We start from the raw sequence: 16572 nt of genomic DNA, 5'->3' as shown, positions 1-16572 counted from the left end.
TCTAAAAAATACTTTCACAGCAACATTTAGATCAGTGTTTGACCAAATATCTGGGTACCATGGCTTAGCCAAGTTGACACATAAAATGAACTATCACACCTCGGTTTCCCCATTTGCAAAATGGACATAATAATAGTACCTACCTCAAAGGTTGTTATGAAATTTCAATAAGTTGATATAAGCTATGTAGAACAGTGTGTGGCACAGAGTGCTACAAATATTTGCTAAGTAAAGGATGCATAATAGAAATACTACATAAAGCTTGGGGTATAATAAGGAAAGATTTAGGGAAGTGGTGGATTTGGGGTGTATGGACTTAGAGAGTTGCTTGCTTTTCATTTAACACGGCAGCTTACACTCTGTTAATTTTAATGAGGAATTTGGGTGGGGGCAGGAGGAGGTGAGGATGGTGGTGTTTTGACTTCAAGTTCTAGATGTTCTTCTGACTTCAGAGACAGTGTGTGGATTAAATGTTTGGTAACTCCAGTAGCTTCTGTTTAGTGTAAACAAACAGAATAATTGACTTTACATCTTTTAAGCCAGTAGTTGGCAAACTGGCCCATGGGCCAAAGAGCACAGGCTCTAGGCACACGGGCTCAGTAGTTGTGGCACACAGGCTTAGTTGCTCCATGGCATGTGGGATCTTCCTGAACCAGGGATCGAACCCATCTCCCCTGCAATGGCAGGCAGTTTCTTAACCACTGTGCCACCAGGAAGTCCCTACTATAATATTTTTGAATTATTCCTGAAATCAGATAGGCGGCCATATCTTGTCTACTAACTTCATCACTGGTTTAGATCCTTGATGCTCAAAGTGTGTCCACAGACAAGCAGTATCAGCATTGTCTGAGAGCTTATTACAAATGCAGAATCTCAAGCTGCACTCCAAATCTGCTGAATCAGAATGTGATTTTGTTTGTTTGTTTGTTTTTTGGTTTTTGGCCGTGCTGTGTGGCATGTGGGATCTTAGTTCCCCGACCAGGGATCAAACCCGCACCCCCTGCAATGGAAGTGCGAATCTTAACCGCTGGACCGCCAGGGAATTCCCCAGACTGTGAATTTTAACAAGATCCCCAGGCATGTTAAAGTTTGAGAAGCACTGGCTTTGACAAAAGATTTCCTAGAAATCAAAGCTACTTTGAGACAAAAAGATAAAGTATGACTAAACTTAGCCACAATAACAACAAATAATTGATTATTACTTTCCAGGTACTATGCTAAGTACAAGAAACATAAAGATGGAAATGTTTATCACGGAAACGTTCAAACATATACAAAAATTGAAAGATTACTATAATGAACTCCCATATATCATCACTCAAGTTCACCAGTTGGCAACACTTCACCAAATTTGTTTAATCCATTCCAACTCCTCCACCAACCTTTCACGTAATGGTCTTGGCATCCTGTGATTCAATGCCTGGATTCTTTTTTTTTTTTTTTTTTAACATCTTTGTTGGAGTATAATTGCTTTACAATGCTGTGTTAGTTTCTGCTTTATAACAAAGTGAATCAGCTATACATATACATATATATGCGTCTCCCTCCCACCCTCCCTATCCCACCCCTCTAGGTGGTCACAAAGCACTGAGCTGATCTCCCTGTGCTATGTGGCTGCTTCCCACTAGCTATCTGTTTTATATTTGGTAGTATATATGAGTGCATGCCACTCTCTCACTTCATCCCAGCTTACCCTAATGCCTGGATTCTTTATTAAGGCTTTCAAAATGATGATTTTAAAAAATTCTTATTATTCCTTCAGCTTTTATTAGCTGGAATTCTTCTATTAAGAGCTTTCCCTTATTATCTATTTCATTGCTCTGAAATACAGCTTGTCTAAGGAAGGCAGAATAAATGCTTGATTCTTTCCCTTTCATTACCAGTTTTCCGAAGTGCAACCGCTAAATAAGTGTGTTTTTTAAAGTATCTTTATGAATTCATGGAATGTTGTAGTTTTGATGTGTTTTAATCCATTGCAGTCATTTTTTTCTGTGTTTAAGTTGTCCCATATTTAGTGAGTGGGAGCCCCTTCAGTTAATTTCTTTGTCTTTTTATACTATCCTAGTATTCTGATAGCTTCCTTGCTTTCTAGCATGACAAGATAGTTAAGGCTCATTTTGCAAATGTCCTGAACTAGATCTAGGCAAGGAGGTCTAGCTCCTTTTTGGGAAATAGTGTCTAGAGACCACGATCTAGGAGGTAGTGATTAGAAAAGTTCATTGCCACTAGGTTGTCATTCCTTTCAGGCATTCTCAGTGGACAGACTAGGAAACACACATTTTTATAGAAAAATATATCATGAGTTCATGCTGATATTTCCAGGTCAAAGGAAAATTACAGAATTTTTGCTTAACATTTTTGAAAAATATATAAAATATAAAAATATTTTGAAAAATATTTGTATTCTTTCACCCTGATAATCTGGGTTCCTAACTATATCTATATATCTATATCTATATCTATATATATATGCACATAGTATTTTTAACATAGCAGTACCAGTATTGTTTTCCTAACACTAAAACAACTGGATTCAATTTAGGATTTCTCTGCAATTCTTTTTGCCCTTACGATGTATGTACTGTCAAGATTCTGTTCTCTGAAGTCACTTGAAATAATTCTGTGTGGTTATGAAACTTGAGATAGTGCAAAGTTTTATTATTTTATTTATTCCCCTTTTGTATCAGAGATTTCTACTCGAAAAGGGAATCCATAAAAGTACTAGAAGAAAACTGATGTGATTATTTTAATAGAATGGTGCATGTCTTACTAAGTGAAAAATAAAGCCTACTTTGACACAAAATACCATATACATGGTCAGTAAGAAAGGGTAAATACCCCATTAGAAAAATAGGCAAAGAATACAAGTGATTCAGAGAAGAAATATGAAAGACTAAAAGCAGTGTAAAGATGCTAAATCTCCCTAAAAGTAAATAAACATTTAAACAAGTTCATTTTTTCTTCCTTAGATTGACAAAAAGTATTGATAATCATTGTTGATGAGGGTGTGAGAAAACAAGCATTCTCATGAGCTCAAATACAGTTATCTGTTTGCTTACTTATTTCCCTACTACTAAATTATAATCGTTAAGTGCATCAGTTACATTTTATTCATGCTATATTCCCCATGCTAGCACAGTTTTTGTGCTTAGTAATGTTTTAATGATTCATACCATCAACAAATATTAACTAACCTCTGTGTACCAGGGAAGTGATTGCCTTAAAGAGGAAAGAAATGACCTTATATTATCAAGTCCTTAGTAGGCAATATTTTATAGCTTGAAACTATAGAAAATTTTGAGAATAATGACTAGTACATGTAGAAGGATTAATAGAGCTTTGCAGCCTCATAGCAGTAATGAATTCAGGCAAGAATCATGTATAGTCATATGATGCTAAAATCATTGCTTGAAAGTTTGTTGGGGAAAGAGGGTATTTACATAGTTTCAAAGTATCTTCCCCAGATTGCCTATTAATTACAAAGAGGGAGAAAATACTTCTTCAGTGGAGAAACCTGGAAGTCACCACCTTAACTAAGTCATCAAAGTTAACATTACCAGGAATGGAACACACTAATGTTTAGCAGTCTCGTCTGGTGGAAGTCACTAAGAAGTACTCAACATAGATTTTGTAGTATTCTTGCCCAATATTCATAACCTAAATTGAATCATAAGGAAATAATCAGATGTCATGAAAGACCATCCCATACCCCATCCAGCACCCTGCCAAAAAAAGGCAAAAAGTTATTCCAGATTAAAGGAGATGAAAGAGATATGACAACTAAATCTCATGCATGGTCCTGGCCTGGGCATGAGAGACGAGGAGAGAGGCCATCACGAACAATATTGAGGTAATCAGAGAAATTTGAATACAGACTATACAACAGGTAATAGCATTATTTTAGCATTAAATTCCGTGCATTTTATTATGCTATAGTTATATAAGAATGACCTTGTTGGGAGATACATGATGACCTCTTTAACTTCATTCTTGAGTTAGTCAGCCAAAATTTTAAAGTTATAGATTAATACCAGTTGCTAATGTCGCCATATTTTTTTAAATTAAACTGTTTAATCTGAACAAAAATACATGCATGTAAGATATTTATGTTAATGATGTTAATAATTTTGTTATGTTTATTATGTAACATAATCATGTTAATGATTGGCATAAATATTTATTTTTATATTCATATATGTGGAGAGGAAGAAAGCAAATGTGGCAAAGTGCTAACGATGGGCGAATGTAGATGAAGAGAATATGAGAAGTCATCCTGCTCTTCTCACACCTTTTCTGTATGTCTGAATTTTTGTTCAGACTGAACAGTTTAATTTAAATTTTAAAAGTGTATGGCAGTATGACTAAACCTGGTATTGATGTGTACTGAGTGACACCAAGAAAATGTGTCTTATAGGACCATGCTAAAAATGCATAACCGTAATGCTCAAGTAAGGTATTTTTAAAGTAGTCATATTGGTTTTATTTTGCAATATCTATATTCCTTTTGACAGGTAATGGAGTATCTCATAGGTGGAGATGTCAAGTCTCTCCTACACATATATGGTTATTTTGATGAAGAGATGGCTGTGAAATATATTTCTGAAGTGGCATTGGCTCTAGACTATCTTCATAGACATGGAATCATCCACAGGTAAAGACTGACTTTTCTCCAAACTATTACTTAAAACACAAGTAATCAAATTATGTATTAAATATTTGAGTCTTAAATATTTGCATAACCCCACATATCTGGGTTATCTAAAGTTTAGTAGTAACTTGTGTGAGCTTAGAAATTATATCAACTCTTCTTTCATCTCCCTGTGTGTTTCGAATATGTTGCTTTGTCTTCGGGTATCCCATTTTGTGGAGAATATTGAATCTTTTTTCCACTCCTTTAGCTGTACATCATACAAAAGTGCTATATTTTGTAATGCCAGCTGATTTACAGTGTTTTGCTCTTTGCAAAGAAGGTTAAGTGGCTCTTTTCGATTAAGGCTTAATCTCACCCTCCTTGAAAGAGGTAAATATGATTTTGACCTGGCTTGAGGTTTATTTTACCTAATGAAGTTTATTTATTTTAATAGGATATGTAATGAATAATGCCAAAGATAATCTAGCATTAAATAGTTAACTTTCTTGTAGATTCAGATATACAAAATATAGTTTGCTTTTGAGAGTTGTTTTCTGCACTTTCAAAGACACCAGTGAGAGAAAATAAGTCGGGTTTGATTGTTCTGTAACTTTCTGTTTTTTTTTCTGGTAATTCTAAAATCAACTCTAGCTCTTTTTTAGTTATCTGCTATTTGTTTTTTATATGTGCAGGGATTTGAAACCAGACAATATGCTTATTTCTAATGAAGGTCATATTAAACTAACAGATTTTGGCCTTTCCAAAGTTACTTTGAATAGAGGTAAGAAACACAGCAAGTAAGTACCTTTTAAAAAAATCCAACACATTGTAGACACTACATTTCATTAACTTATACTGTTTTCTTTGTGAGTTTATAATGAATAAAATTTGATGATTATTTTTTTCTGCAATAGGCTAAAAAGGTATACTGGTATTTTCATTCAATTAAAGATGAAACCGGATTAACTAATCTTATATCCTCAAAGGTCCTTGAAGATCTTTGGATCTTCAAAGAGGAACTGACAGTTTCTGTTCTTCCAAATTTTTATCCCTACTGAAACTGGTGCTGACCAATTAAACATCAGTAAAATGACTAAAATAACTACAACATGATAGACAACTAATACCTAAAGAAATTATTCAAATATACATGACCACCACCTTGATAAACAAGGGGCAGAGAAAATAAACACAGAATTCACAAATACATATATATGGGAGTATGTTAATTTCACTACTCGTAGCACTAGAAATGCTAATTTAAAAAAGTAATAAATGAATCATTTTACACTATTAAGCTAGCCAAAAGAAAAAAAGGAGAGCTGAAGATCCAGTGTTAATGAGACTGCAGAAAGCACAGGAAGTTTTCCTAAGGACATTGTAAATAAGCACAGCTCTTTCCAAAGGAAATCGACCAGTATGATTTAAGAAACAAAGGTTTTAATTCTTTTCGACCTAGTGACTTGTGTCTTGGAATTTATTCTAAGGAAATGGTTCAAAAGAATAATATATATGAATAAAGTTGTTTGTAGCAGCATTGTTTCTAACAGGGAGAAACTAGAAACTACTTAAGTTTATTATAGAAACATGGAGAAATGACAGCTTCCTGACTTGGTAGCATGTTGTATTATCTACTAAAATGGCAGAGTATGGAAATAAATGAGCAGTAGAACCAAAGATTGGGTTATAAATTATTAACTATGGGATTATAAATATTTGAAAGTAAATAGAGAGCTACAATTCTTTATTGCAAGTACAAATTTTGAAGCATTTTGAAGACCTAAAGATTTTTCATATGTTTGGTAAAATGTGACCGGAGTTGATGTGGACCATTTATAGTTTTTATTAATCCTACCTCACGTGACTACCCATACTTTTCATAGCAGAAATAATAAGTACAGATTGTAGATGAAAAGCACTAGGGATGTTCCATGCTATACAGTATATTAATCACTTATTTTTCTAAAATCTAAACATTTTTTAATCAGGCAAATCTAACTCCTCAGTTTCAGAAAAGATATTGGGAAAAATTACAAATGAGAAAAATTTTGTATTTTTTTTCCTTTTTTCTTTTTCTTTTTTTTTTTTTTTGTCTGCGCTGTGCGCCATGAAGGATTGTAGCTCCCCTACCAGGGATCAAACCCGTGCCCCCTGCATTGGGAGCTCGGAGTCTTAACCACTGGATCGCCAGGGAAGTCCCAGAAAAATTTTGTATTAGGGTGATATTGCTGATGAATTTAAATTATTTTCATATTATAATATTAATATTTTTTATTTTTATTTTTTCATATCTCATGGTTTAGCTTAAAGATGGCTCCCAAACATTGTGAATTTAGGTTAATATAAATAATTCTATGAAAAACATCTTGGAGCATACAGGTTTTTCTGATTTGGTTTCTTTCTTTTCCTTTTTTTTTTTTGGATTGTGATTTAAAAAAACTCATAAGGTAAAATTTACCATCTTAACCATTTTTAAGTGTGTACTTTAGTAATATTGACTCTAGTCACATTGTTGTGCAACAGATCTCTACAACTTTTTCATCTTGTAAAACTGAAACTCAATACCCCATTTTCCCCTCCCTGCAGCCCTGGCAGCCACAGTTCTACTTTCTGTATGAGTTTGATTACTTTAGATACCTCATATAAGTAGAATCATACAGTATTTGCCTTTTTGTGACTGACTTATTTCACTTAGCATAGTGTCCTCAAGTTCATCCATATTGTAGCATGTGACAGGATTTTTTTCTTTCTTAAGGCCAAATTTTATACACACACACACACACACACACACACAGATATACATATGCGTGCCGTGTTTTCTTTATCCATTCACCTGTCGATAGGTATTTGGGTTGCTTCTACCTCTTCGCTATTGAGAATGATGCTGCAATGAACATGAGTATGTAAATAAGTCTTAAACACCCTGCTTTCAATTCTTTAGGGTGTATACCCAGCAGTGGAATTGCTGGGTCATATAGATCAAATTTTATTTTTAATTTTTTAAGGAACCTCCACTGTGTATTTCATAGTGGCTGCACAGTTTTACATTTTACAATTTACCAGCAATGCACAAGGGTTCCAATTTCTCCACATTCTTTCCAACACTTTTTATTTTCTGTTTTTTGATAGTGGTCATCCTAATGGGTGTAAGGTAATATTTCATTGTAGTTTTGATTTGCATTTTTCTATTGGTTACTAATGTTGAGCATCTTTTCATAAGCATGTTGGCCATTTGTATATCTTCTTTAGAGAAATGTCTATCCAAGACTTTTGTTCACAATTTAATTAGGTAACTTGGGGTTTTTTGTTACTGAGTTGTAGTTGTTTCTATATTCTGTATATGAACCCCTTATCAGATAAATAATTTACAGATATTTTCTCCCATTCTGTAGGTTGTATTTTCAGTCTGTTGATTGTTTCCTTTGATGTGCAGAAGTTTTGAAGTTTGATATAGTCCCACTTGTTATTTTTGCCTTTTTCCTGTGCTTTTAAAGTCATAACCAAGAAATCATTGCCATAATATTTTTTAACTTGTTTAATTTGTAAAATATTTTTAAAGAAGATTATTGTCGTTTTTATTGTTTCATCAAAGTGAGGTATAAATGAAATTCATTAAGTTCAAACTTTCAGCCTACCTTTTAAAGTCTTACACCACATACAAAGCATTACACTTCTCTTACTACTTTTGATAGCTAAAGAAAATAGTAAAATATTACGTGTGAGTGCTGAATGTTCTATTTTACAATGTTACACATTGAAACCTGATAAAAATCTGCATCATTTTCTATCTTGCCCTATACTTACATAGTTAGCTCACATGAGGGGCCCACAATTTATATTAATTCCTTAAATAGATTCTGTTTTTGAAATTTATTTTATATTCTTAATATTTTGATTCCTTTCTTAGCGTTTTTTACAAACTCCTTTTCTTTCTTTTTTTTTAAAATAAATTTATTTATTTATTTATTTATTTTTGGCTGCGTTGGATCTTCATTGCTCCGCGCAGGCTTTCTCTAGTTGCGGCGAGCTGGGGATACTCTTTGTTGCGGTGTGCAGGCTTCTCATTGTGGTGGCTTCTCTTGTTGCGGAACACGGGCTCTAGGTGCTCAGGCTTCAGTAGTTGTGACACACGACCTCAGTAGTTGTGGCTCGCAGGCTCTAGAGCACAGGCTCAGTAGTTGTGGTGCACGGGCTTAGTTGCTCCGTGGCATGTGGGATCTTTCCAGACCAGGGCTCGAACCCATTTCCCCTGCATTGGCAAGTGGATTCTTTTTTTTTTTTTTAACATCTTTATTGGAGTATAATTGTTTTACAATGTTGTGTTAATTTCTGCTGTATAACAAAGTGAATCAGCTATATGTATACATATATCCCCACATCCCCTCCCTCTTATGTCTCCCTTCCACCCTCCCTATCCAACCCCTCTAGGTGGTCACAAAGCACTGAGCTGCTCTCCCTGTGCTATGCAGCTGCTTCCCACTAACTATCTATTTTACATTTGGTAGTGTATATATGTCTATGTTACTCTCTCACTTTGTCCCAGCTTACCCCTCCCCCTCCGCGTGTCCTCAAGCCTATTCTCTATGTCTGCATCTTTATTCCTGTCCTGTCCCTAGGTTCATCAGAACCATTTTTTTTTCATTTTTTTTTAATTTCCACATATATGTGTTAGCATACGGTATTTGTTTTTCTCTTTCTGACTTACTGCACTCTGTATGACAGACTCTAGGTCCATCTACCTCACTACAAATAACTCAATTTCCTTTCTTTTTATGGCTAATATTCCATTGTATATATGTGCCACATCTTCTTTATCCATTCATCTGTTGATGGACACTTAGGTTGCTTCCATGTCCTGGCTATTGTAAATAGTGCTGCAGTGAACATTGTGGTACATGACTCTTTTTGAATTATGGTTTTCTCAGAGTATATGCCCAGTAGTGGGATTGCTGGGTTATATGGTAGTTCTATTTTTAGTTTGTTTTTTTTTTAATTTATTTTATTTTATCCATTTATTTAATTTTTGGCTACATTGGGTCTTCGCTGCTGCACGCGGGTTCTCTCCAGCTGCTGAGAGCGGGGGCCACTCTTTGTTGTGGTGCGCAGGCTTCTCATTGCGGTGCGCAGGCTTCTCACTGCGGTGGCCTCTCTTGTTGCGGAGCACGGGCCCCAGGCACGTGGGCTTCAGCAATTGTGGCACACGGGCTCTAGAGCGCAGGCTCAGCAGTTGTGGCGCACGGGCCCAGCTGCTCCACGGCATGTGGGATCCTCCCGGACCAGGGCTCGAACCCGTGTCCCCTGCGTTGGCAGGCAGACTCCCAACCACTGCACCACCAGGGAAGCCCTATTTTTAGTTTTTTAAAGAACCTCCATACTGTTCTCCATAGTGGCTGTATCAATTTACATGCCCACCAACAGTGCAAGAGGGTTCATTTTTCTCCACACCCTCTCCAGCATTTATTGTTTGTAGATTTTTTGATGATGGCCATTCTGACCGGTGTGAGGTGATACCTCATTGTAGTTTTGTTTTGCATTTCTCTAATGATTAGTGATGTTGAGCATCTTTTCATGTGTTTGTTGGCAATCTGTATATCTTCTTTGGAGAAATGTCTATTTAAGTCTTCCCATTTTTGGATTGAGTTGTTTGTTGTTTTGATACTGAGCTGCATGAGCTGCTTATATATTTTGGAGAGTAATCCTTTGTCAGTTGCTTCGTTTGCAAATATTTTCTCCCATTCTGAGAGTTGTCTTTTCGTCTTTTTTATGGTTTCCTTTGCTGTGCAAAAGCTTTTAAGTTTTATTAGGTCCCATTTGTTTATTTTTGTTTTTATTTGCATTTCTCTAGGAGGTGGGTCAAAAAGGATCTTGCTGTGATTTATGTCATAGAGTGTTCTGCCTATGTTTTCCTCTAAGAGTTTTAGAATGTCTGGCCTTACATTTAGTTCTTTAATCCATTTTGAGTCTATTTTTGTGTATGGTGTTAGGGAGTGTTCTAATTTCATTCTTTTACATGTAGCTGTCCAGTTTTCCCAGTACCACTTATTGAAGAGGCTGCCTTTTCTCCATTGTATGGTCTTGCCTCCTTTATCAAAGATAAGGTGACCATATGTGTGTGGGTTTATCTCTGAGCTTTCTATCCTGTACCATTGATCTATATTTCTGTTTTTGTGCCAGTACCATACTGTCTTGATTACTGTAGCTTTGTAGTATAGTCTGAAGTCAGGGAGCCTGATTCCTCCAGCTATGTTTTTCTTTCTCAAGATTTATTTGACTATTCAGGGTCTTTTGTGTTTCCATACAAATTGTGAATTTTTTTGTTCTAGTTCTGTGAAAAATGGGTGGGCAGATTCTTAACCACCATGCCACAAGGAAAGTCCCCTCAACCTCCTTTTCTAATACTTTATTACCAAGAATTATTTTTTTGCCAGTTAGATATCACTCTTGTATTTATCTTTTTTTAATTGATTAATTTATTTTTACCTTTTGACCCCCTTCATCCATTTCTCCCACCCCCTACCCCCACCTCTGGCAACCACCAATCAGTTCTCTGTATCCCTGAGCTTGGTTTTTTGTTTTGTTTTGTTTTTTATATTCTGTATATAGAGGGAACATATGGTGTTTGTATTTCTCTGTCTGCTTAGTCGTACATGTTTACCGTATGGCGTGATGGCTTTCCTAGCTCTATTTGTCTTGCACAAGCCAACTTTACAGATAATGTTAATAATGTGGAAAGTGAGGCAAAGTTCAGAACAAATAAGTATTGACTTAGTCAATGACAGTTGAAGTTTTTGAAGAATATCATATACTTTTCTTTCCATACATAGATATCAATATGATGGATATTCTTACAACACCATCTATGGCTAAACCTAGGCAAGATTATTATTCAAGAACCCCTGGACAAGTATTATCTCTCATCAGCTCTTTGGGATTTGTAAGTACTTGATAAGAAAAAACTCATATAATATGCCCTTTCATGATTGCCATTTAAATGAATTAAAATATCAAGCATGTTGAATTACTTCCACATTTTATCTACTTAGGTGTATAACAGTCTATGCATTTAGGTGGTGTTTTTGTGAAGGTAAATCATAGCATTTGTTTTTCTCTTTCTCTTTTTAATAGCACACACCAGTTGCAGAAAAAAGTCAAGACTCTGCAAATATTCTTTCAACCCATGTATCTGAAACATCACAGCTTTCTCAAGGACTAACTTGTCCTATGTCTATAGATCAAAAGGACATTACTCCTTATTCTAGCAAACTACTAAAATCATGTGAGTATAAAAGAAAAGGTAGTTTATTCCATTAAATGTGTCTTTTGAGGAACAAAGTATTTTGGAATATTCAAACGCTCTGTGGTATTCCTCTATTTCATCATGTAAATGCCATTTCTGACAGGGGTTGTTGCAGATCTTTAAATCAACAGAATAAAATGTCAAGCTAATTCTTCAATTAGCTATAACATTGTAATGATCATTGGGTGACTATTACTATACTGAGTCTATGGAAGTCTTATATGGAGAAGATGTAGTGCTTGTACTATTCGGTGCCTTTATAAAATTATTTCCAAAAGATTCTGAAATAAAATAGTTGAAGTAAAGGTATGGTTTTTAATTATTACACAATAGAAGACAAAAGTCAAGTAGTAAAGGAGGCAAGTGGGACATTTGTATAGCGCTTAACCTCACCCTCTATAACTTATCAACAGTGGACAATTTAGTTGTCTGCATGCATGTTCATCATCTTGGGAATGTGAATAATGATGCTTTGAAGGGTAATTAGTGTTGTTTTTTTCATAGATTTTACCTTGTTTTGAATTTGGTCCTCAAATCTGTACATATCTTGGATGGATGGATAGACTGATAGATAGATAGAATTGCCTCCTTTTTACAAATGAGAAAATTAATATTTGAAAACTTTCAGTTACATACTAGTAAGTGGGTCAATTAATTCCTGACTGCAAATATAGTTTTCTGTCCACTGACCCTTTCCTCTTGTTTCTTCAAACACTTTTGTGAACATCAAAATAGCTGAAATATATATATAACTTTGATAAACAGAAAACTGTTAGGGAGTTCCCTGGTGGTCCTGGTTAGGACTCGGCACTTTCACTGCTGTGGCCCGGGCTCAATCCCTGGTCAGGGAATTAAGATCCTGCAAGCCGCGTGGTGTGGCTGGGAAAAAAAAAAACAAAACAGAAAACTGTTAAAATATAGGATATGCAGATGTGATTTATAGCCTTGTTCTTAAGGGAAATGATTGCATCTCCCTCAGCCATTTTTTAATCTGATCAGAACGTGGTAGGCACTGTGCTGGTCACATGAGTGAATATGAAGATGAATATGAGAGGTCCTTGCCTCCGGAGAACCTGTAATTTTGTGGTGATTGTAGGTATAAAGGGATAATAATAACAGTCCTATAAAATAAATGCCACAGGAAGAATACTATGATCCAACACAAAAAGTGATCATTGCTAACTGGAAAAACCAAGAATGGTTCTAAATAAAGATATAGGGACAGCCAAGCAGGACCTAAAAAGAGAAATAGGATCTTAATAGCTCCAAGTATATTGGAAAAGGGCATTTCAGATAGAGGCATGAGCAAAGGCATGGACACATGGAAGTATCTTCCATCTTCAGACAACAGGACAACATGTGAGAATGGGAAGCATGTGCAAAGAAAAAGGAAGTTTAGCAGGTAGATGGGGAAGGTACATGGGGAAGGATCAAGTGTTGTTACAGAGAGCCTGGAATGTAAGCTGTAGAAAAAGGGGAGCCACCAAAAGTTCCAAAGCAGGGAATGGTCTGATCGTATCAGTGATCCAGAAGGAGCTCAGTAGCAAATATACAGTGTGCAGACTCATTAGATCAGACACAAGTTCCCATGTTGCTGGGGAAAGGCAGCTGAGCAGTTTACTCAGATGTCAAGGTCAGTGTCCAGTGAGTCTCAGGAATCCCATTGAGAGGATTTATGTGCCAAAGAGAAAGTTGTTTTAGACGGACTTTCAAATCTCCTTCCAGTTTTAAAAGTCTAAGGTTTATTAGATCAAAAAAATTATAGTACACTAAGAATTTACTTGGGATTAAAGTCATGTTCGCCCTTTTCAGGAAAGAGAAAACAAGATGGACATATCTTTTTATATACATATAAAATCTTTATATGCATGTATTGTGATCTTTAGTAAAAGCATGATTATTGTGTCTCATTTTAAGTTCAGGAGCAACAATTTTTTTTTTTTTTTTTTTTAAATTTATTATTATTTTTTGGCTGCATCGGGTCTTCATTGCTGCGCGCGGTCTTTCTCTAGTTGTGGCGAGTGGGGGCTACTCTTCGTTTCAGTGCGCGGGCTTCTCGTTGCAGTGGCTTCTCTTGCTGCAGAGCACAGGCTCTAGGCGCGTGGGCTTCAGTAGTTGCGGCACGCGGGCTCAGTAGTTGTGCACAGACTTGGTTGCTCTGCGGCATGTGGGATCTTCCCAGACCAGGGCTCGAACCCGTGTCCCCTGCATTGGCAGGCAGATTCTTAACCACTGTGCCACCAGGGAAGTCCCAGAGCAACAATTTTTAGCATCGTTATTTGTATATAAGATACAGGAACTTGTATCATATAGATGGTGCTGCTTTCTTGCACTGTCTCACTCTTAGAGACAAATCACTATTATTTGTTTTACCCAGTAGTGTAAAAAAGTCTCTATGGATGTATATAATTCCACACTTGTAAGCATGTAAACCTCAACATTAAAATAAAGCCATAGTTTTAATTAAATACAAATTGAATCGAGTAAATGTAGTCCGATTCCAGCCTCCTAGCACACCTGGATATAGCACATCAATAATGGTCCTTCATCAAGAAAAGTTTCAAGTTGGATAATGGTTATTCAAAATGGATTTCCTCCTAATTATGTAAATTTGCTCCCTTGTCCTGATTTCTACTTTATGAATATTGAGAGTTTTGCTTTGTTTTTTAACTTTCAGAACAGTACTTGTATGCCAAAACCACCCAAAGCCATCCTTATGGATGAAATAATGTTTACATGGAAATAGTTCTGATATGAAATACTTAATACTTTTTCTAATTATCTGTAAAGATTCAGGATCAGCGGGAAAGTAGGAAAGATGTGACATAAGCTTCAATGTTTTCTCTTCCCCACAGGTCTTGAAACTGTTGCCTCCCACCCTGGGATGCCTGTGAAGTGTCTAACTTCCCATCTCCTCCAGTCTAGGAAAAGGCTGGCGACATCCAGCACCAGCAGTCAATCCCACACCTTCATGTCCAGTGTGGAATCCGAGTGCCACAGCAGTCCCAGATGGGAAAAGGATTGCCAGGTCAGAGTGACATTCACCTTACCCAAAACCAACTATGTGTGTCAAATTAATGATAGAAATGCTATGTACCTTTTCATACAAATTCTGTAAGGAAATGAAATGGTTACATGAATGGCAGTCAAGGTATTCTTCATTTTCCTCTATATTCTGTCAAATTCTCTTGAAATATTTCATTTCTCATTCAAATGTGAAATTATTCTTGCTCAGTATATGAGATTACAATTTTTTTATTTTTGCAGTATATTAATAGTAAATGTTTGGCTTCTAGGCATCTAGATGGACTTCTTTTTTTTAATTCCCTACCCTGACACAGACCTTAGATTGTTGAGTTTTTTTAACCTGTCTTATTTTAAACTTATACTACCTCCTTCTTTACTGTTTTCTGCCAGTTTCTCATTTAATGGAATGGTAACTCTTTTGGATCAGAAATAACTTTTAGACCACAAAGGTAATGTAGGTGTGTCTTCGAAAGTATCTATTCTAAGGAGATTGCTTACCAAGTGAATAAATTTACTGAAAGTTATCTTACTTAATTTATATATTCTGTTTCGGGCTATTTAAAGCTATTAAAGCTGAGGGGAACTAAAAATATAATAAAGTTTCCTTTATAGAATGCTGACAAAATAATGTTAGCTTAGAATAATGTTAATACACAAAGAGTAAACCTTCCATTTGATAAAATAAATTGGACTGTATTTGCTCCTTATTCTCAGTAGCATGATTTTCTTCTTTATTGTTGGATATGTGTATTTTAGGAGTAAGGTCAAATTATTTTTTAGTTAAGGCAGGGTTTCTCAATCTTTTTTCCTTCTCTCCTTATTGATTGCCCTCTAGGTAATAAATGCTTCAGAAAAAGCCAGATTTCCATTCTATTATTTTACCTCTTTCCTATTCAAGAAAGCATGTTATATAATATTTCAAACTATACATAGCTGAACCTTCTTCCTCCCTCGTCTGCATCGCTAAGGAATGCAATGATTGGGTTACAGTAGAGCCTCTCAGGTTAGGTCAGAGGAGTGACAATGGACCACAGGGGACCGCTGATAAACTGTGCTAATCCCCAAATGCATCATTTTCTGTGCTTCCAGAGCAGTGAGTTGTACTTTAGGAATTGTCTTTTTGTTCATGACTAACTGCTCCTTACTATTACTAAGTAAGTTAATAAAGTTCGATTTTTCACATATCAAAAATATGCACTATTAGGGTTTATTGAAGATTCACTCTAATTGAGTAATCTTGTAAAAATCCTGATTACCATATGCCAGTTTGCAAGATTATGTCCAAAATTCTGATCACATAAGGGCACCTGCAGAGTTGGAATTCAAACAGTCTTCAGGAAAAGCACTTTGTTATCAACGCATCATCAGTTTATATTGTTGACAATGGATATTAACTCCTGTTATTTTGGGTTTTTAATTACAAATTGCCGTTAGTTTAGCTTCATCTTGTCAGCTTGGTTTTATTATACTTGTATGAAGTGATACATGTTTACATTAACAATATTTTTAGCCTGTAATTTTCCATTAACTGTATTTCATGCCCTGTGATTGAAATACAAAACAATCATCCCTTTTGCACAGCAGATATATACATAATGTAGCCTTACCCTCAGTTTTG

General features: G+C 35.7%; 1 protein-coding gene across 5 annotated transcripts in view; it reads left to right on the top strand.

Annotated features, from left to right (window-relative positions):
• MASTL (microtubule associated serine/threonine kinase like) overlaps positions 1 to 16572 on the top strand; it is a 32845-nt gene that overhangs the window by 4100 nt on the left and 12173 nt on the right. For all 5 annotated transcript variants that reach the window (XM_061181624.1, XM_061181620.1, XM_061181622.1 and 2 more), the window contains exons 3-7: positions 4512 to 4651; positions 5323 to 5411; positions 11455 to 11564; positions 11756 to 11906; positions 14783 to 14955. In XM_061181624.1, the coding sequence (XP_061037607.1) occupies positions 4512 to 4651; positions 5323 to 5411; positions 11455 to 11564; positions 11756 to 11906; positions 14783 to 14955 (663 nt within the window). The remainder of the gene's footprint in view (positions 1 to 4511; positions 4652 to 5322; positions 5412 to 11454; positions 11565 to 11755; positions 11907 to 14782; positions 14956 to 16572) is intronic.

Source organism: Eubalaena glacialis, chromosome 2, assembly GCF_028564815.1.
Source record: "Eubalaena glacialis isolate mEubGla1 chromosome 2, mEubGla1.1.hap2.+ XY, whole genome shotgun sequence".
Classification (NCBI taxonomy): Eukaryota; Metazoa; Chordata; class Mammalia; order Artiodactyla; family Balaenidae; genus Eubalaena; species Eubalaena glacialis.
This window is presented reverse-complemented; position numbering and strand designations above follow the sequence as displayed.